We start from the raw sequence: 20,700 nt of genomic DNA on the forward strand, positions 1-20,700 counted from the left end.
GGGCCGGGGCGCGGTTTGGTACCCGCGGGGCGGATGCGGCTGTGCAGGAGCGGAGCAGAGGAGGTGCTGGGTGGGGCCGCTATTATTGATTGCTACAGGATGGAGGGGAATTCTGGGTTTACTTGTAGCGGCTCGAGGATTGTTTATTACGTTTTTTAATTTAGATTTAAAGTCTTTTAACCAGATAATAATAAACCATGTTTTTTTTGTCTAAACCTGAATTGAGATCGTATACAAGACAAGGTGTATTTTAAATTGGCCAAAATGATACCATGGAACTCGGTATAAATCTCTTTTGGAGTTTATGAGACTCACTAAAAGTCAGGATTTTCTCCTGCCTTTGTGTGAGGTCAGGAAAACCTTTATTGCACAAGGTGGGTTGGCGGAACATCACAGGCAGAGCTGCTGCAGGTGCTCAACTCACAGTTGAGCTATGGCAGGTGAGTCCCGATCTGGCCAGTGGCCCATCACATACATTTTTCTCGCAGACAGGAAGAAAAAAACAAAACCACCAAACCCTGTGCAAAAGCTTTTCAGAGATGGGGATGGATTTCATCATAGGGAGAACTGGAGCAATAGAGTGAGGACAAAGGGAAAATTGGAGTCGAGATTAAAGTATGCCTTGGAAGTTATTCCATATGTGGGCAGCCTTGTCTGAAGTTGCTTTTGTCATTCAGCAATCACTGCAATGAAACCTTGAGAGAAAGTTTTTGAATTAGCAAAGCAAGCTGGAAGTATGGCTGTGTGTTTGGAATTCAGTGACTGAATAGTGAATAAGTGCATTCACAGAAGTTTTGAATTTATAGTTGCAGCATATATAATTTAAGGGAAAATGAGCACGTATGAGGCTTATGCCATAGGATACTATTTATTAGAGAGGGTTAAATGTTGTCAGTGTTGGTGGGGAAGCTGGGGGATTTGTAGTCCAGTCAGCCACACCCTTGGTCAGTGGCTGTGAACAGCAGTACTTGTTCAGCCCAGCTCTGTCCCGAGGGGTGGCTGGCAGCTGCTGCAGAAGGAAAGTTGTGACAAAGCAAAGAGAAGAATGGCTCAGCCTGGAAGGTTTACATGCAGACCATTTCAGTCCAAACTAAACACTGAAAGGTGAACTGCAAAAATGATCTTCAGAGGGACACTGGTGTTCCCTGAGCGCAGGTTAGCAGCTTGGCTGACTGAGGCCATGCCATGTGGGAAGAGGTACAGGCTAGTACACTAGAGTTGCTTCATCTCTTGATAAAAGTCACTGCTGTTCTACAGTAAATCTTCATGAGAGCAGATTTACTTTTGTTTCTTTTCATTGTTGTTGTTTTTTAACATTTGATTAGATGCAAATTCAGCAAACAAAACCCGCATGCTTTTTGTTGTGTGAAGCATTGCTGTAAAACTCAGTTCTGACCATGGCAGAAGGCAACAATAACAGTAAAGTACTGTGTTTTTTAAAGCACGTTGTTTGAGTTCAACTGATCGTGTATAGCCCTGCAGAATCCAACATAGGGTACCCAAACTCTGAAGATACATTTGTATTATAAAAGTTATTGTACGGGGATTTTGGAGCATAGAGGACCTTTACTATGTGTCTCATATGTATGTCATTATTTTAATTAAAATCTGGATATTTTTAAACTCCATCAGTATCTCCTGTTAACAGACACGGTCTGTTGGAACTGACTGCAGCTATTAGTTACATTGTCCTCCAGAAAACGTAAGGCTTGCTAACAATTGCTTTCTTGCCTTCTCTTAAATTTGTTTTCAGACTGATGTGTTTCTTATCTCACATGGTTTTCTTGCCATTCATATTACATTCAAATCTAATCTTGGCTGCATGCCATAGAAACTTTAATCCACATCCAGAGGATTCAAAACCTACCCAGAGGTTTTTTTTCCACGTACCAGCAGTCTGACCTCCAGTCTTTTCTAGGGATCCTGCTTCTGTATGGGTTGTTCTGTTTGGCTAGCCAAGGGGTCTGTCATACAGTGACATAAACCTCCCCTGCAGCCCTGGGCTATGTACCTGTAACCTGTGTCAGCACTCGGTGGGATGCAGCATGGCAACTCATCTGCAGTTGATCGGTTTATGCACACATTGCTCAGGGAGGTGCCCTTGCTGGCACTGGTGTTGGCTGCACAGGGAGAGGGGAGGAAAGGCCTCTCCACTCTGCTCTGGCACCATGAGTTGTCGTTGTGCTGCAACTACTCTGGGCTAGAGCAGCAGAGCAGCAGTGGTGTGATCTGACTGACATTTCTGCTGAAGAACGAAATGATAATGTAACTGACCTGTTACAATCAAAGAGACCCAGGATAAAAATGTTTCTGCTTTTGTCTCAGCCAGTGGCTGATGAGTACCACCTGTGCACATCTTTGTGGTTTGACTTTGCAGATGAACATTGCTTTTGGTGCATTTTGTCCAAAGAACTGGCATGCTCCTTTGCAAAGCCACACATATACAGATACCTTGGAGAAGGAAAGGAAGGGATTATTTAATACAGAGCTTCGTAATGTAGTTTCTGTTTGCCATCATTTTTAACACATCTGACCAACTCAGTTTCCTGTCTTGAATCAACTTTAATTTCATTAGGTCCCAGGTTTTCATTTCTGTTGATTTGGCTGGGTTCTGCAGGTAATGTACTTTAAAGAGCCTAAGTTTGGAAAAGAATCAAAGTCATCCCAGGAGAAAGGTCCATGCTTAATTTGCTCCAAATGATAATAACAGAAGAGTTTTGTAGTTTGTTTGTTTGGGTTTTTTGTGTGGGTTTTTTTTGTGTTTTTTTTTTTTTTTTTTAGTTTACAGAGTTCCAATTTCTTACAGAAATACAGAGTACTGGAACAGCGTTATCATAGTAGTATCTTTAAGCTCACAAATTGTTTTGTGAGAACACTAACAATGGTCCAAAAGAGTTTAACAAATCTTTGTGTAACACCCAGCTGTAGTGGTTCTGAGCCCCTGGAGCTTGAAAAAGTTGTTAAAACTCTTTGTGAGTTTAATATTAGGGGCTCTCTTGCAGCAGTGGCAGCTCTTCTGAACTGATGTCATTACAAGAAACCTGCACTGGCATGTTTGAACATTTCTGTGGATTGTGTCTGAGCATCCCAGCCCACCACCTAGACGCCTGGAAAAATTCCTGCAGAGACATCAAAGTGCCTGTTGAAAGGTAACATTTTTATGGATTTAACTATGCATAACATAGACACACAGGTTTTTGTCTTAAAATCATATTTTGGCTAAATGACTGTATCCATATTCTAGGAATGCCAGTATTTATGCTGATTATTTCTGAAAATGGTGAAAAAGGCAGCTTCCAGTGATTCCTGCATTCATCATATTACAGTTTGTGTCCTATTTAAATGATATTTTTATGATTAACTTTCTTGGATGACCTGTTAGCTTATATTAAACAAAAATAAAATGCTTCCTTGACTGATTTTTTTTAATGGAGTAGCTATCTTTCAAATGCAATGGCTTAATTTTAAAATAAGAAAATATGTAACTTTTTTATATACTGGTGTACTGTTACAAGTTTCCCATATTTCAGTAATAACCTTTGTTTTTAGGAGGCATGGAGCAGGAGACATCTTTCTCCCATGAGATCAACTTGGGAAATAATATTGGTGCAGTTTGTGATGGCAGGTCTATATGGGGGAAGGGATTAGCTCCTGTTGAGGTGTGGCAGGGTTTTAAAAAAATCCAAACCAACCCAAACAAACCAACCCATGTGACAGCAGTATTTGAAAGAGAGCTGATGCATTGTCACAGGTGTGCCCAACAGGGAAAAGCTCTTCATGAGAGGGGTGGGGAAGAAGTCCAAGGAGCACTGTGTAAACAGAGGAATGTGCAATTTGCAGGCAGAAAAGGAAGTTGTGAGGTGTTTTCCCAAAAGTACTGTTGAATTGCTGTGGGCTTATTGGGGGGAGGTGGGGGGTGGGGGGGTGGAAGAAATTAGCAGGAGTAGAAGAGAAAAGATGAGCGCTGTTAGGCAAACAATGGACTGGGAGCCAAACATGTGACTTCAGTTGCTCCACCTGTGCTGCTAATCCTGGTAATGAATAAATACTGAAGCTCAAATGTCTTACATCACACTTCAGTTGGTCAGCTGTTTCAAGCAAAAGAGAAATGCTTACGTCACTGTTCTTTCTTTTAACTTAAGGACTTCACAGCAATAAGTAACATATGAAGTAAGTACACCTTAAAGCACAAACCAAATGAAAACAGAAAAAAACCCCACCTGCGCGCACACACACAGACATACAAACAGATATATCATTATGATGTTTTTGAAGCATTCCCTTTCTGCAAAGAGAGCCCGTGAATTTCCTCATCCTAGCATTATCCAAGTTACTCTTTTACACAGCAGGAGGCAGAGAGGATGGCTCCAGGGTCAGAACAACTCAGCAGCAGTCACAAATGCCAGTGCACAACCAGGAGAGAAAGACAAACATTCAGACTTGTCAAACAAGCATTCGAAGTCAGGCTACAGCAGCAGCCTCAGTTGAACACAGCTGACTAAAACTGTCCACAGTTTTCCACAGACTGTCAACCCAACACCAGCTGCAAACGGCTCTGGCAGTGGCAAAGGGAGACACAACACCCAGATTCTCTGCTAGAGCTTATTTTCAACTCTTCATTTTCCCAGCCACTCTTATAAATAGCTGCACAAGCTCTGAACAGTAGCAAAAGACAAATTATGCTGCTTCGTACTTTCATAGGGAAATAGGAAAATTGCTCCCATGTACTTTAATCCTGTTCTGACTTTGAAACTGAACAGAAGGACGTGTTTCACAAATAAGCTTAAACTTCTTTTGTTTCAGGCAACCTGAAGCTACTCAGTTCTTCAAATTAGAGTGAATAATTACTTTTTCTTAAAGGAACTCAATGCAAGCTAAGTTGCATTTTAAATTACCAAGTTATGTTAACATCTAAATTAGCATTATTTAGCATTTAACTGGTAAAACTTCAGCACTAAGGTTGTCCTACTTGTGTATCAGACACAACAAATGAACGCAAACCCGTTTATCTACTGCTGTGCATGCAGTTTTGTAGCATGGTGATCTATGGAGCTAGCTTAGGTACTGGAAACAACATCCTGAATTCAGTATTCCACCTGAAGTTTCTCACCAAGAAGTTAAATATTCTAGAATAAAATGTTACATATGCTAGAATAAAATGTAAAGTCAGTCAAGCTCCACTGCAGCCCGTCTTGAGTGTTTTAAGGGGTGGGGGGGAGAAGGGAGGGGAGGAAAAGCAGGAAAATATAAACCTTGACAAAACACTATGCCAGTACAAGGAGATTGCTTCTGCTACTTAGATTAGCTCAGACATCCATGAGTAGCACTTGAAGCACTGTGTCAGGATTTTAATTTAATGAATTTGAATAATTCAGAGCTTACTATTAAAGTTATGCTCTCAAAAGTCATCATGAGAAAGCACTCTTTTCACATGAAAATGGTTTGACCAGCACAGTTAAGGAATTTCAGAGTAGACACTAATGCATAGTTGGGAGAGAAAGGGATATGGACACATATACACAGCTTCAAAAGTATGATTTCCTTCTGATGCAAATAAAGTTTAAATGTGCAAATGGGATCTACCTGTCTTAAATCCTAGAAGGAAACTAGTCTGTGAAGACAAAATCAGTTGAATTTATGGTAGCCTTTGTGCATCAAATCAGTGACTCAAAACATGCTCTGCAACAAAGTCTTAGCACATTAGCAGCTTTAAACACAGTAGAGTGTGGTGCATTTGACTGAATTCCAGTCTCTCTTCATATGCAGGTGAGTTAAAAAGCTGAACTAGGTTTTACTTTTAAGAAGCAGACTCTGTTTGAGTATTGCATCTTATTTATCATCCTGCTTAACAAAATCACAAGATAAAACCACTGAACAGAAGCTAAAGTAGGAAATATTAAAAATTTAAAGCAGATGTGACTTCAGGTTCTCCACTTGCCAACTTAAGTCACAGTCTAAAATCTGTCCTATTCATCTCCCATTTCCTTTCCCCCACAAGTGTACACCCTCAGCAGCAGCATTGCTTTGCATATACCCACTTGTGTACCACCTATTTGGGGTGTACACTACTATCAACAGAAATAAATATGAACCCTCCTGAAGGACCTTGGTGTAATGTTCCTCAGTATAACAGGGACCTTCTCTTAAAATTGAAGATTCAAGTTAAACACTTGACAAATGATCACAGTTTAGCCATAAACACAGCAACATTTTTGCTTGGCATGCTACAGCAGAAACTTTATTCAGTTCTTTTTGAAAATATTTGCAACCAAAATTTATTTTTGTAAACTCACAGAAATAAGCTTTAACATATAGGCTGTATACAACTCAAATACAGGTAATACTTTTAGCAATAACTTACAGATACAAACTAATGATAAACTACAATTTCACAAAGAATTGTAAACATTTTGCACAATTGTCAGTCCTTTCTTTTAGGCAAAGTGCTCTTTTGATGACAAATAAATTAACACACACATAACTAGAGTGGACTACTTCCAGACAATACAAAAAGGTGTTTAATAAGGCTTGTAAACAATGTAATAGTTATTTATGCAGAATCCATAAAAGTGTCTTGCAGGCTAAATATACTTACATACCTGGGCAGCAAAAGTTATCTTGAAAATGCTTTAGGTGTTAAATAAAAAGTTAACATTAATGTCTTTCCAATGATATTTTCAATACACTATGACTTAAGGTTACATCTTTAATAGCTTATATCCCTGACAGAAAGGAATTAGGTGTGGCTTAGTGGCAGCTGTGTCATTGAATGGGGTAGCAAAGGCTGGAGTCCAAGAGCTGTAGGTGAATGAGCTACAAAAACAAACATTACCAGTCAATTTCATCAGAGTAGAAAAAGATTATAAGCTAGTAAATCCCACTGGGGAGTGACAGCTCACTGTCCCAACCCTGTTGTACGCTCTGTTTCCCCTAGCCCAGCATCCTCATTCCTCCACCCACAGCCCACCTTACACCACCGCTTTGGAGAAAAACAGCTCGGGCCACACATGCAGCTCAGACTGATTCTCCCAAAAATCTTCACAGTCCCTCCTAACCACAAATAGGGGCCAAAGCTGTTGACTTGCTGGGTCGTAAGACACAATGACTAAAGCACTTCTGACCACCAGGTTCTCCCCCTCCCGCATTGTGTGTTACTGTGAGGGAAGGTGAAGCTCTCAGAGAAGTTGCTGGGTGGAGCATCTCTACAGTCCGTGGGGTAAGAGCCAGAGAGCAAGTGGTAAACAGTTTTCATTAAAATTACGTATTATTAAAATGCATGGTGTGGATGTTTAAATAAGTGTTTAATTTCTCATTATAGTTTTAATAGTCTGGAGGAAGCACAAGCAGTGGTTTTCACACCCAGATCTTCAGCCATGCTCTTACAATGAAGAGCGACTGCTTTCTTAATAAGGTGTAAATAGCAAGTACGGTATTGCTATATTCTATAGAGAATACTAAAAATTAAAAATCCATTAGGATTTTTAATCCATTTTAATCAGTACTTGGTAGACCATTCTTGCTGCAGCTGATAATGATTTTACTAGGAGAAAAACAGCAAAGCTGTTAACACCTACCATCCATGTAGCTGTGCAGAGCAGTCAGCATAGTCCCATCCTGGGGTACATATGCAGAGTATGCCATTTCTTCTAACATGGGTGAAGACAGCCTGGAGGGCTGAACTGCAGTGACAGGAGCAGTAGATGAATGATTAGGACTAACATGTTTCTTATGGCGTGCTCTGCAATTTTGAAACCACACCTGAAAAGCAGGGAAAGGTACATCATGTTGACAGATTGCATTCGACACTAGCACAACAACAACCTGCCAGATATCTCATTTCTATAGAAACACACTGTCAATCTTTCAGGCTAGAATGAGCCAAAGGAACTCCAAACTTATTTGTATTTATATTAACATATATATATATAATATCTATTAAAAATCATACTTATGTATAAAAAAGCATCCATATAATGTTTGCTGAGAGACATCTTCAAGCAAAGATTCCAAGTCTGTGTTTCAGTTTTGGATGGCATGGGTATATATTTTAACTCTGCTCTCTAGAACAAATGACTAAAAATTCACTTGCTCCTAACATGTCATACACAACACATTTTCAAAAAGAGTGCAAGTCTTAAGAACAGACTATTACAGTCAGATATTTCTATTTAGAATAACTTAGTGCCAATTTCTATACTATTTAAGCTGAGAAGTTTCTTCACAGAAGGCGAATACTCCACACAAAGCACAAGAGGAATATAGTGAGTTTTCCAAATTACCATGCTTGTTCTAGACCTATTCCTGATTAAGGATGTTGTCTAATGTTATAATTGCCAGATCAGATCTTTTTCCATGCCAGAATAACTACATGGAGAAAACTGTCATTAAGCATTTCCAATGGATAAGTACCAGACTTTGTTAATCAAGTAACTTTGCACTGTTACCTGTATAACACGCCTGCTCAAGCCTGTTCTTTCTGCCAGTTTCTGAAGCGTTTGTGCATCTGGATTGTTGTCCTGAGCAAACTGTGCTTGCATAACCTGAAAAGGCGAGAGATTGCAGGATCATTTGTGTTGAAAGTAGCATTAGATTCCTCTCAGACGATGGTCCTACTCCTTGTCTGTCTTCAGGAAACTGTTGTAATCACCAGTCTCCAGACAGCCCGCAATACATAAAGTAAAAAAAAAATCCCCCAAAGCCAAAATACAAACTCTTACTATGCTTAACTGAGCTGTGACATTCACCAGAAATGAAAAAAACAGATTCTGCTTGGAGGAGGTGCTCTGTAAGAATACATTAAAAGAACTATATGAGAAAATTCACTGCAAAGTGATTCAAATACACTCAATAAAGAAAAGCCTATAGCAGCAGATCACAGCATAAGGAGGGGATGAGCCATGATCCACTGCCCTGAACTTGTTAATCAGTATCTGCACCTTGTATTAGATGGAGCAACTTGACTTTCTTTTTATCTTTGCGGAGGATGCAGGAGTGGGAAGCATTTTGTGCTTTCTTTGCCTTTAACCAATCCAAGGAACAGAGGGGACTCCACCTTGGCTGATCTTCCCTTTGCAATGATTTGGTTCCACTCATCTTTTTACAGAAAACTGAAGTCAACACTTGTTATTAGGATATGAATTACACTTTTTTGAGTAAGTAGATGTCAACTTGGCCTGCATCCTGAACATTTTCAGAGGCTTTAAGGATTTGCCCAGTTTATGGAAGTAAGGCTTCATGGATTTCTGCAGGATATCTTCAGCAATTTCAAGAGCATTAGTTTCTCATTTTTGGATTTTTGACCCTTGATTTGACCCTGCAAATTTTGTCTGGCTTCATCTTTGAAGATTCAGATTTCTGCTCTCCACATTCAGAAACTATTTACTTTTCTGCTGCTTCACAGAATGGGTTAGGTTGGGAGGGACTATCCAGTTCCACCCTGTGCCACGGGCAGGGATGTCTTCCACTAGACCTGATTGTTCCAAGCCCCATCCAACCTGGCCTTGGACACTTCCAGGGATGGGGCAGCCACAGCTTCTCTGGGCAACTTGTGCCAGGGCCTCACCACCCTCACACAGGGAAGAATTCCTTCCCAATACCCCATCTAACTCTGCCATCTGGTAGGGGGAAGCCCCTTGTACTGTCATTCCATGCCCTTGTCCAAAGTGCCTCTCCAGCTCTCTTGGAGCCCCTTTAGGTAACAGAATGTGCTATAGAACATAAACATCAAAATGCATGGACATCCTTTTGTACAAGTACTTGGTGAGGTGTGCAGTAACATGCTGCCACTCTGACAGTCACTTATCCATATGATGCTTCTCCTATTCAAACTCTTATACCAGCCTCAAAGATAGGCACAGAGGTGCAACAAGCAGATAAAAAGTGTCATTAAATAAGAAGGAGCCCTAAGATTTCAAACACCTGCTGAAGTATGTTAAAATCCACCTAAATGACAGCAGCTGGAAAGAAGCCCTGAATACAGTTCCTGCCCTGATGGCTGGGCCTATCTCCCTTTTAGATAGTGCCAGAAAAGAAAGTCCCCTTTTGCAGAAGTTCAAGCTCAATGTCCAAGCCTTCCCTGTGCATCTGTTGGATTATTACTAAAATGATTCCTTTGTGTTACCACCTTCTGTCTCTAGTCACTACTGAAATAGAAAACCAAACTTTAAACAGCCCCATGTCCCATTATACAGCACTGCTTTAACACCCCACATGTTATTACTCCTCAGCATTAGATTTTTCTCAACTGTTTTCACCACAAAAAAGAGGAGGACAGGCCAACAAAACAGAACTCACATTGTCACCAGAAATTCAAAAACCTGATATAAAGTGAAAGCAGCGATGTATAGCTAGGATTAGGCAGAAAGCCGCAGCTTCCTTCTCATGCAGGTTGAAATCCCTAAATCTGGTCTCACTATCACCCCTTTCATTGTAAGCTGGCCCTAGTCCTGATGTTTTTCCCTAGAAAGCTAATTTAAGTGAAGTGTGATCCAGAGGGCAAAATAATTCCTCTTGAGATACTCCAGAGCTAACTCTTGACAAGGCAGCAACAAGACAAGAAGCCTTGAAAGCAGAGCGGATGCAGTCATTACAACAAAATTACAACTTCCATCCTATTAATGTTTTGAAGTCACATACAGTACCCATCTTTAGTACAACTTTTCACATTACATAATTCTAAAAATATTTTGTCTTTATTATGTTTAGTGATGTAAATTGCTGATTAAATAGATTTCACTGAGCAATCTAAATAGAACAACCTTTTTGTTTCCACTCTGCAGAATTACTGTCTGCCCCCAGGGAAATAAAAAGCTTGCAGAGTACTATTTCATATTAAACTGCTGAAGCTAACAAACAACTCCAGAAACATGCTGTGTCTTGATAGTTTATGAAATAGTTTAAAGCATTCAAGCTTTAAAGTTTCTTCCCCTATGCATCCAACTTCCTATTGGTTCAGCACCTACGTCCTGCATAAACCTGAGCTACGCAAGTTTTTAGCACTGCCTCTACCTGGAGTTGGTCTGCTGTGAAGCTGGTCCGAGCTCTTTTTGCTGGTTTTGGATGATTCACATCTTGTTCTGTTAGTAATGCTCCTTCCACACTAATCCCATTACCTGAAACATTAAAAAGAAAACAATACTGCCACTACACATTCACAGTGATGTTATTCATAAGTCAGACTGTTCTCCAACAATAACCAACAGCACTTGGTCAGCTGAATTTCAGCTTCAAAAAGCCATATTCTATTCAAAGTTAAATTGGTCTGGCATCATTACAGATTATACCCCAAATGACTCCCTTTCAAGTGAGAGAAGAAATAAATCTAGCATGATATTTTATCAACAAGATATACTACTGCTTTCTTTTCCTTAGGATAGAAAACAAGTTATACAAACTCAAAAAAAAATTAGAACATGAAATAATTTGCACATTATTTTAATTCAAGAACCTGTGCTTCCAGTCTTACTAAAGCCAGGCAATTACCCCTAAATAAGGAAGATGAAGTAAAACCCAACAATTTAATTAAAACTGAACCACAAACATAGTTCTTAACAAAAGCACTATGTTACCATTTTCAACTTCTCTTTTCAGATTGTCCAACATGCAGTCGTAATGTACTCTACAAAGGACTTTCTCTTCAACCAAAGCAAACTCCTCTCCGGTCGAAAGCTGCCTTTTGCAGGAGAAGCATGCAAAGCACGCCAGGTGGTACACGTTTCCTTTGGCCCGCCGGACCCAGTCGGTGGAGTGGATGTGCCTCCCGCAGCGGGAGCAACGGGTGCCGTAGCGCCTGCAACGAGAACGGCAACCGGGGGTGAAGCCGGACGCGACCGCCCCGAGCAAAGCCGGGCTCGGGCAGGGGTAGAGGTGACCACGGTGTGGCAGCGCAGCCGAGACCCCAGCTGAGCACAGGGACTGCTTAAGGCAAGACCACTAATGAAATACAGAGGTTAGTATTTTCATAAGGCAAAAAGCAAAATTGAAGCATTTTAACTGCTACGTGAAGTCACAGCTCTTCATCTTTCCTTTTTACAAAGATATAATTACTCTTAAAAATTCCAGAGAGAGGGAAACAGCTGACTGTGTTCAAAATTCTCCCAGTTATTCAAATGTATTTACACCACTCTAGGGGTAGTCTGAATTATTATATTTAGCTACATCATCCTTCACTAATCATTCAGCACCTTCAGCAGAAGGGAGAAAACCTGTATTTTCATAGTTATTTCCTCAATTAACATCGCATTATGATTTCTAAATAAATTCAAATATCTGCAAGTATTTACATTATTAGAGAAGAATATTTCTCTTTGAAGAGGAAACTAGCCACCCAGATATGTTGATTATTTAGATAAGAATTTGTCTTGAAAATCTTTGCAGACTCAAGTTCTTTTTTTCAAGTCTCACAAAACTTAGTGTTTCCAGAAGTTCACAGCATTCAGTCTGCCCCCCTCCTCTCTCTCAGCGTCAAACCTGACTAGCTGGATGTAATCTATTCATGGCACAGGTGAGAATCCCATAAATAGTTTGGTCTCGCAATCAAACTCGTGAAGTACTAGCAATCACATCAAAATTAACAGCAACAATTTTTGCTACTTTATATATCAAAGACTTGGCATCCTGAGTACTTACATTGCCAACCCATGTAAATAATATTCTTCCTTACAGAATTAGGCCTTAATGCTTCACATTCTAAAGCAAATTGATCACAGAAAGGTATAACTGCTGAAAGATTCTTTTAAAGATCGCGGGATTTTTCCTGGCTTGATTTTGCAGATCCATGTGATGCCCTAAGTCCCATACCAGAGAAGCACTTCTCCGAACATCATCTCAACTCTACCTTGCATTCTCGGCCACCATTACCCAAGGGTGATTCTCTGCACATATGATACACTCATACTGTGGCAGGACTCCGACCTTTTTTCCCCCGTGCATACAGAAGTGATGGTACAAATGCAGCAGCTGTGCACAAGAGTGGAAGGGCAGAGGGGAGACTTAGCAGGCTGTTACATCATACAGACTTGAGGCTCCCCAAGTCCCTCCACAAGAAAAGTCAGAGTTTAAACCACTGAAAATAAACAAGAAAGAGCCTCAAGTGCATTTCAGTTGTGGCTTAAGTGAAGAGTAACAAGCAAGTGTAACAAGTTATCTGATAAATTATGTTCCTGAATGATATACCTGAAATAATCCAGTTTGCAGAAGATATCTTTATCTTTGATGTAGCAGCTGGTGTGCCTTCCCAGGGACGTTCTGCAAACGCTGCAGGAGAGGCAGCGTACGTGCCAGCAGAGGTCGTTTACCTGCAAAAACCCAACAGAAAAATAACCCTCAGTGCTTGTGTTTCCAATATTATATCTTGTATTTACAAACCCTTTTTTTTCTCCAGACAAGGTCAAAAGTTATATGTACAATGATTCACAGAAAAATGATCCTGAATGCAAAACATTTTTCCTAAAGAACTGCATGCATATTAAGGGTTAACTAATTTGATGCAGATCTTTAGAATAAGCTTTCATGGTTTTGTAATTAAAAGCATCAGAAGAGGAAGCAAGAGATTCAAGTTCCACGTAGATATTTTGTGCCCAGTTCTGTTCTCATAGCATTAGAGTAACAGAGCAAGTTCTGGCCTTACATGAACTTGCAAAGGCAGCTAAGTTACGTACTTTTATTTCCCAGTCTGTAGAACGTCCTGCCTAAGAAAAACTAAACTTTGCAAAGTGATCTGAAATTTTAAGATGTGAATATTGAAGGGGGCAGGAGGGAGAAAATCCATCAAATAGAAACACACCATGAACAACACCTTCATTTACCAGATTTCTGTTAAAACAAAGCTGATGAATGGAGCACGAGTTTCAAAACAGCAGCACTTGTTTTAATAGCAATTTCAACATATCTTCAATATATCCATAGCAAAACTAAACACATTAGTGGAATGCAGCAGAAACCAGCATTTGTGAAAACTCACATACAATTTTGGTGCAAATACATTGAGAACAATTATCTTAATATCTGCTTTCCTATAAAGGGAACTCTTTGTTGCCCAGACATTGCACATCACCTAAATAAATAATTTGACAACCCAAGACTCTCAGCGACCATACAAATTAAGCAAGAACCCTCTGGATAATCCCATGCTGAATAGGAGAAATCCTGTAAACCAAGCAATGATTAGGTTTAGATTTTATAATTTTTTTTCTCCTAAGCCGATTTCTCATCTCATACCAAACAGCCCATATATTACCTATAGCAAAGCAGATTTTAAATAACACAGAATATGCCTTTCATCGGAGCTCTGCCAAAGAAACCACAGAGAAAGTGAGGCATCAACTCCAACAGTCATGCTGGAATCACTCATTTCAGTCATTCTTCAGGCTGTAACATTGCGGTTTGCAGTTGCCCAATGCTTTCCCAACTATTATCCTTGTTGGCAGCCACCTTCCCGTAAGCTGACAAATTTACACCACAATATAATATGAAACTGTTGATAGCAGCTGTCACCGAACCCACTCTCCTAACTATCTCTTAGAAGGGCCACAGAGCAGGGGGGCAGCGCTGGGCCAGACTGAGCCTGCCCCTCAGCCAGTTCTGCCATGCCAAGGCTCCCTAGGCCTCCCCAGACCCACACTAAGCCCCAGCACAGGCAAGAGGAGCCCGTGCAGATCTGCAGAGCTTGAGCCGACAACCCAGCCTCAGAGCAGGTTGTCATGTCCCTGCCTCTTCTTTGGAGCCCAACCAATGCTCTTCCACAGAGCAGGACACCAACAGCTTCCACTGTTATCTCATTTAATGTTAGTTGTCTGTGTTCCTACTTGTTAATTGACAGGGCTGAAGCCATGCTGCACCTGGACACAGCAGCATACCAGCACAGATTCCCCTCTGCCTACACAGGAAGCTGTAACAGCTAATTGAAACTCAAGGCTAAATCATTTAGAGGCCTTTTGCCCCAAGTCCCGTTATCCCAGTTTTTCAGAAAGGAGGCAAAGGTGATCAGCAAACGATAAACAGGCTGCCAAAGCGTCACAGAAGGTAACGGGAACCGGGCTGGAACAGAGTTTGAGTCAGCTCTGCTATCCGTCCAACCTCCCATTCTCTGCCAGCCCAAGCTGATGCACGGTGGACCAGATCACCTGGACCACGAGTACGTGGCAGCTCCTGCACTGACCCCGCTTTAAATGAGCTCTAGCCCAGCACACATCTTCCTTGAACGACCCCACCCCAACCAAGAGCTAAGTGAATGATCTAATAACACCACCGAGATGCTTCCAGCGGTGTCACCGACTGTCACCTGGCAAATATACAACTACTTTGTATAAGGCTGATGGAATCAAGTGACTCTGCTACGATCGTATAATCTCACTTTTGAAAGGAAAAGGGACAAAAGTCGATCTAGAATAATTTTAACAGCTCTAATACAGAAGGCAAATAGCACAGACACAGACACACACCCTAACGTCCCCCGCCCCCCCGTAATACTTTATGTTTAAACTCACTTGGTTTTGTTTGATTTTAAATGGACTTTTCGGTCCTGACTGCTAGGGAAGGAGAGCTGCTTGGCACACACACTGCTCGTTTTCTTCACAACTACTACTTGACTACCTTTTACAGGAATAACTTATTTACACATTTCTCAAGAGGCATTTTTGGCTTTAAGATTCATGACGATCCCTAGATCTACTTTAGTAGACACACAGATCGCGCCACCGCCGTCTGACCGAGAGCGCACGGGAGTCACCGCGGTCGGGACCGCTCGTTCCCGTCCCCGCTCCTCCCGGCACGCCAAACACACCTCAGCACCGGGAGCGTCACCTGAAACACCGACGGCAGCTCGGGCTCCCTCTCTGGCCCGAACCCTGGCGAACGAGCGCGCTGCGGCTCCGCGGTGCCGCTCCCGTGTCCCGAGAGGGGAGGGCTGAGCCGCGGCGATGGCCCGGCCCGGGGAGCTGTACCCTCGGAGCCCGCCGGGCCCGGCTCGCCGAGGCGGCCCCGGCAGGCTCCCCACGGCAGCCCGAGCGCCGGCCGCGGGGGGCTCCGGGTTGGACGCCCTTACCTTGAGCAGATACTTGTCCACGATCTCCAGGCCGCAGCTGCTGCACACGCACTTGCCGGTGGCGCAGCCCGAGCCCGAGGCCATGGACCGCGGCGAGGAGGAGGGCGACAGTGCGGCAGAGGAAGAGCAGGAGTCCTCGTCAGCCGCTGCGGGGCTGGCCTGCGGGAGCGCGTGGAGACCGCGGTCAACCCCGGTCCCGCCCGGGAACCCCGCGCCGCCCGGCCCAGCCCGGCCCACCGGCACCTGCGGGCCCCGCCGGGAGCGCCGCACCCGGGACCGCCAGACCCGCCAGACCCACCAACCGCACCGCGCCGTCCCCCGCCCGCGCACCTTCTCCGCGGGGCCGCCGAGCGCGGGCAGGTCCTTGTCCTCCAGCCTGCAGACGAACATCGGGTCGCTCTTCCAATACATGGCCCTGCCCTACCGCATACCAGCCCCCGGCGGGCGGCGAGCCGGCTCCGGGGACCCCGCGCCGATCTCTGCTCTCAGCGCCTGCAGGAAAAAAGTTTTGTTTTCAAGTGGGTGGACCTGCCCCGCTGGCCTCACCTCCTGCGCAGAACCCGCCTTCCAGCGCGTCGGGGCCGTTATCACCACCAGCGAGCCCGCGCGGGTTTAGTGCGGGGGGAGAACCCCCCCAACATCATCATGAACAAAAAACAGCAACAAAAAAACCCCAGAGAATCCCCCCGTTCGTCTTCATCATTTACCACAGCTTCCCCCCGCCGCCCCAGTCTAAACACAGGTTTCAATTACGTTTCCCTATGAGCGAAGAAGATAAATACGGCGGAAACCGACAGTCCATGTGACAGGAACGATTTTTCCACACTCCAAAATCGCAAAGCCCAGGCGAATTCCTGTAGCTCACACTCCCAACTCCTACACCCACCTCACTACTTGTCCTCCTGCTAATGCCTCCGAGATCCCGTGATAAAACCTTTCTCATTAAGCTAAAATAGAACCACCTGAGCTGCCGAAGCGTTTCTCCGGCTCTGAGCTCCCACAGGTGTTGCAGATTAACACCAGTGTCCCGGTGGCATCCCGAACAGAGGGTGCGGAGGCTGGCTCCCCCCACTACCTGCAGAACTAGCCCGCGTTTCTCCGTGAGCAGCCGTGAGTTACGGCACCCGTTCTCCACGATCACAAATCTTGTCCGCAGTATTCCCTCACACCAAACACTGATGCAGTTCTCAGGCATCAGAGGAAAATAAAGCAGCAGCTTGTCCATCACAAGTGAGGTAAATAACCGGGTGTCTGCTCCTCGGCACGTATTTAACCAGCCAGCTGCTTTTAATTAAACTTATCGTTATGTTTCCATCTTCTCCCTCACCTCTTTGTTTCAGCTCCGCCTGACCATGGATGCAGAACACGTCGTTGAGTCTCGGTAAAGCGAACTGAGAGAACTGCCCGTACATTTACAAACACGATGGGCTTGATAAAAGGGAATTCTCCTTTTGAGGAGCTGTGTGAAAGGAGAAGCCCCCTATTTTTCTCCCTCTAAAAAAGATGACCGCTGTTTGAAATCCCTGGGCTCGATCCTGCAGGACCATAAGTGAACGAGCTGTGCCGAGTCACCGTAATGCCAGGATGTCCCGTCAATCACTCGTTTGTCCAGCGCTTTTAACCGATCGAACCCTGGCAGAATCGCACAGACATTCACTCCCGCTGTCCCCGACACCGCTACCTCAGCGAGGCAAGTAGAGCTCTGGAGTTTGTTCTGGCCTCGACGTGGCTTAGTACACGGCGACCGACCCTCGGCGCAGCGGCCCGAGCCCCGAGTGGCGGCGGGGAATATAGACACCGCCGGCCCCTGGGAGTCCCGGCCCGGCCCCGGCCCGCCCCCATGCTGGCCCGGAGCCGGTTTTCGGGCGTCTCCCCGGATGGCCCGGAGCTGCTCGCGCAATCCTCAGCTCGGACCCGGTCGAGCGGACTCGCGGGGTCAGGTCCCGCGGCCCCCAGGCCCGGCCTGATCACCCGCTCCGCGGGCGACGGGCTGCGGCCCCGCAGAGCGCCCGGTACCCGCCCCTCGCGGCGCGTTCTGGGGCCCCAGCGCAGCGGGGTTCCCGCTCGGGCTCTGCTCCCCGTCCGCGGCGGGGCTGGTCGAGGCGCAACCGGCCGAGTGCTCGGGCGGCCCCGCGGGTCATGGCGGGGCGGAGCGCTCGGCTCGGAGCCGCTCCAGCGCGGATCCCGCCGGGCTCCCATCCTGCCCTCCGCGCGGATCTCCCCGTCCGTGAATGAGAGAGGCACGACAGCACCGCTATCGTCTGTCGCAGACGGCGCGACAGAAAATGAGCACCTGACGGGGGGCTCCGAGGGATGCATCGTGGAGGAGCCGGGCCACCGTGATGAGAGCCCGTGGTGAGCCCGGGCGCGGCGGGACGGGCACGGCCGGTAGCAGAGTCGAAGTTGTTGCTTGTCGGTCGTTTTCCTGCGCCGTCAACGAGTTAATTCATGAGGTTGGTGTGCGCTCCGCGGAGAGCTGAGGGTTAGATTTCTATGAAATAACTCCCTTCCTGTGTACCTTTTCTCTCTGGAAATACTGCGGTAGGAGCCTACAAAGTCAGTCTCCGCGCTGTGCCCCCGCGACGATCGTGAGATTACGAGCAGCGGTAATTCATACTGCGGTGTTGGAGGAAAAGCAGTGTGTGGGAAATCTCCGTGTTTCGTACCGTGTCCGGCGCCGGCTCCACCAGGAGACGAGCGGGTGCGGCTGCACTGGCCGCCCCGGTCTCGCCCGCCCCCAGGCTCCGGGGCAGCCCCGCACAGTGCGAGGGTCTCCGCGGAGGCGGGGCAGTGGGGCGCGCTGCGGGGGTGCGGTGCTTGTCGGGGCTCACCTGGGGCCTCCCCAAGGGCTGCGCAGGCTGGGTCAGCGGCCCCGGGGCGCGGGAGGTGCGAGGAGTCGAGAGGAAAACGCGTCCAGAGAACAGTCCGGCAGCAGAGCCGGGTTATTGCTATGGCCGGAGTGGCTTCGCGAGAGGCGAGCGGTTTTGCCGAGCTAATTAAGGAGAGGCGTTATTTCCGAGAAGAAACGCGATAACGTCTACAGGGTGGACGTGGAAAGTGCATGGGCTTACTTATCCAGGATTCACCCGTGCATCGCCCGTGCACTTATATCACCCATCTCTCCGAAGAGCAATCTAAACTTCATCGCTTAAATTACACGCCCTCGATATTTTAGTGAATATTTCCTGCATCGTTTTCTGAAGAGATGTAAACAGGCGGACACGCAGTCTTCAGGGAATTCCCGACTCTGCGAGCTCTGCTCTCCCGCTGCCGTCTCCATGCACATCGGAAGGATGTGCCCCCTTTTGGGGCGCCGGGTAGGACCCCGCGGGGAGTCGTCGCAGTCTCGGGAGGGAAGAGGAACCTGCCGAGGGACGGATAGGGTGGCCCCGGTCTGGTCCTGCCGAGGCCGAGAGCGGAGCGAGAGACTCCAGCGGGACCCTCCGACGGGGACTGCGTCTGGTTCCAATACCTCTCTCTCAACAGTAAAGCCAGGACGTGTGTGGGTGGGAGCGTTCGCCACTCACACACAGGAGAGATCTTTTAAATGTTTGACGGTACACACAGCACGACGAGAATTAGGGCTGTTTTAACGAGAGAGTGTTGGCATACGGACTCCTTCATCAGAGACTGCACCGAACGCAAGCACATGTGGCTGGGTGCTTCTCTCTGGAGTCTGTTCTCCCGCTAAAACAAGTCCCGTGAGACATTAATACTGCCACTGTGGTCAGCTTGTGATAAACGGGCACCGAGACCGGGGCCGCGGTGAGCCGGGCGCCCACTCCCGGCCGGGCACGGCGCGGTCGGTGCTCGGGCGGCGCATCCCAGCGCCCGCCCGGCGGGTCCCTCCAGGCTGCCCGCGGGACGCGGCGGGGCGGGTGCGGAGCTGCGGGACCTCGCAGGGCCGTGGGGACAGCGGGGACGCGCGATCCCCGCAGCAGTGCTGCCCCGTGCCCCCTCACACTCCCTCTCTGCCCCCCTCCCCCCAGCTGCTGGCAGGAGAGAGCAGGAGGGAGGGACGGCTGGGAGAGGGAAGCCCCACACCCGTACGGGACGAGGTTCACTTCCTCGCAAGACCTCCTGTCTTGTCTCAGTCATCTCCTTACACTACTTGGGTGTCTGCACACCTGCAAATATCCAGAGATTTTCCATCTGTAGATCGCCGTTGTCTTGGGCTGTGGGGCCTCTGTGGGCTGGGGAAGAAGGAACCGAATCAGTGCCCTTAGGCTTGCTCTCTCTTGAGTTTGCATCCCCACTGGCTCCAGCCACTGGGAAAAGTTGCAGGGTTTGGACTAGCCCTGGATTCTTGGTCCTGAGCTGGTTTAACGGAAACCAAACGAATCTAGTCTCTTACCAATGACTTGTTTTCCAAATCAGTGCAATGCACTTTCCTTGGGCCAGGCTGTCTGTCTCCGGTTTGTGGGTCCAGGATCTTCCAGGGCTACAGACATGCGGCTTTTGTTCACGGCTTTTCCAGTGTGGAGCTCTGTGTTGCTTAATCTTGAGCGACGAGATCAGTCTAGGGGCAAAATTTCTATTTCTTAACTGGATTCCTGAGCCAGTGGTTCCTGTACCAACACCCAGAACTTGATGCAATTTGTTGGTTCTCTTTTAGTCTTTTGTTTGTTTGGGGGTGTTTTTTGCTTTTTTTTTTTTTT

General features: G+C 46.0%; 1 protein-coding gene across 2 annotated transcripts; it reads right to left on the bottom strand.

The window, feature by feature from the left end:
- Positions 1 to 6,209: 6,209 nt before the first annotated feature.
- On the bottom strand, positions 6,210 to 17,627 carry LHX8 (LIM homeobox 8). Of its 2 annotated transcripts, XM_027651682.1 has the most exons (9): positions 17,370 to 17,627; positions 16,373 to 16,534; positions 16,043 to 16,201; positions 13,174 to 13,295; positions 11,568 to 11,788; positions 11,008 to 11,111; positions 8,445 to 8,540; positions 7,575 to 7,758; positions 6,210 to 6,813 (listed from the first exon to the last, which is right to left on the bottom strand). In XM_027651682.1, exons 2-9 carry the CDS (start codon positions 16,451 to 16,453, stop codon positions 6,737 to 6,739), a joined length of 1,044 nt encoding a protein of 347 aa, XP_027507483.1. In that variant the 5' UTR covers positions 16,454 to 16,534; positions 17,370 to 17,627; the 3' UTR covers positions 6,210 to 6,736. The 2 variants fall into 2 exon arrangements, with proteins under 2 accessions (XP_027507483.1, XP_027507484.1); XM_027651683.1 differs by lacking the exon at positions 16,043 to 16,201.
- Positions 17,628 to 20,700: the final 3,073 nt, after the last annotated feature.

Source organism: Corapipo altera, unplaced genomic scaffold, assembly GCF_003945725.1.
Source record: "Corapipo altera isolate COAL_440 unplaced genomic scaffold, ASM394572v1 57, whole genome shotgun sequence".
NCBI lineage: Eukaryota > Metazoa > Chordata > Aves > Passeriformes > Pipridae > Corapipo > Corapipo altera.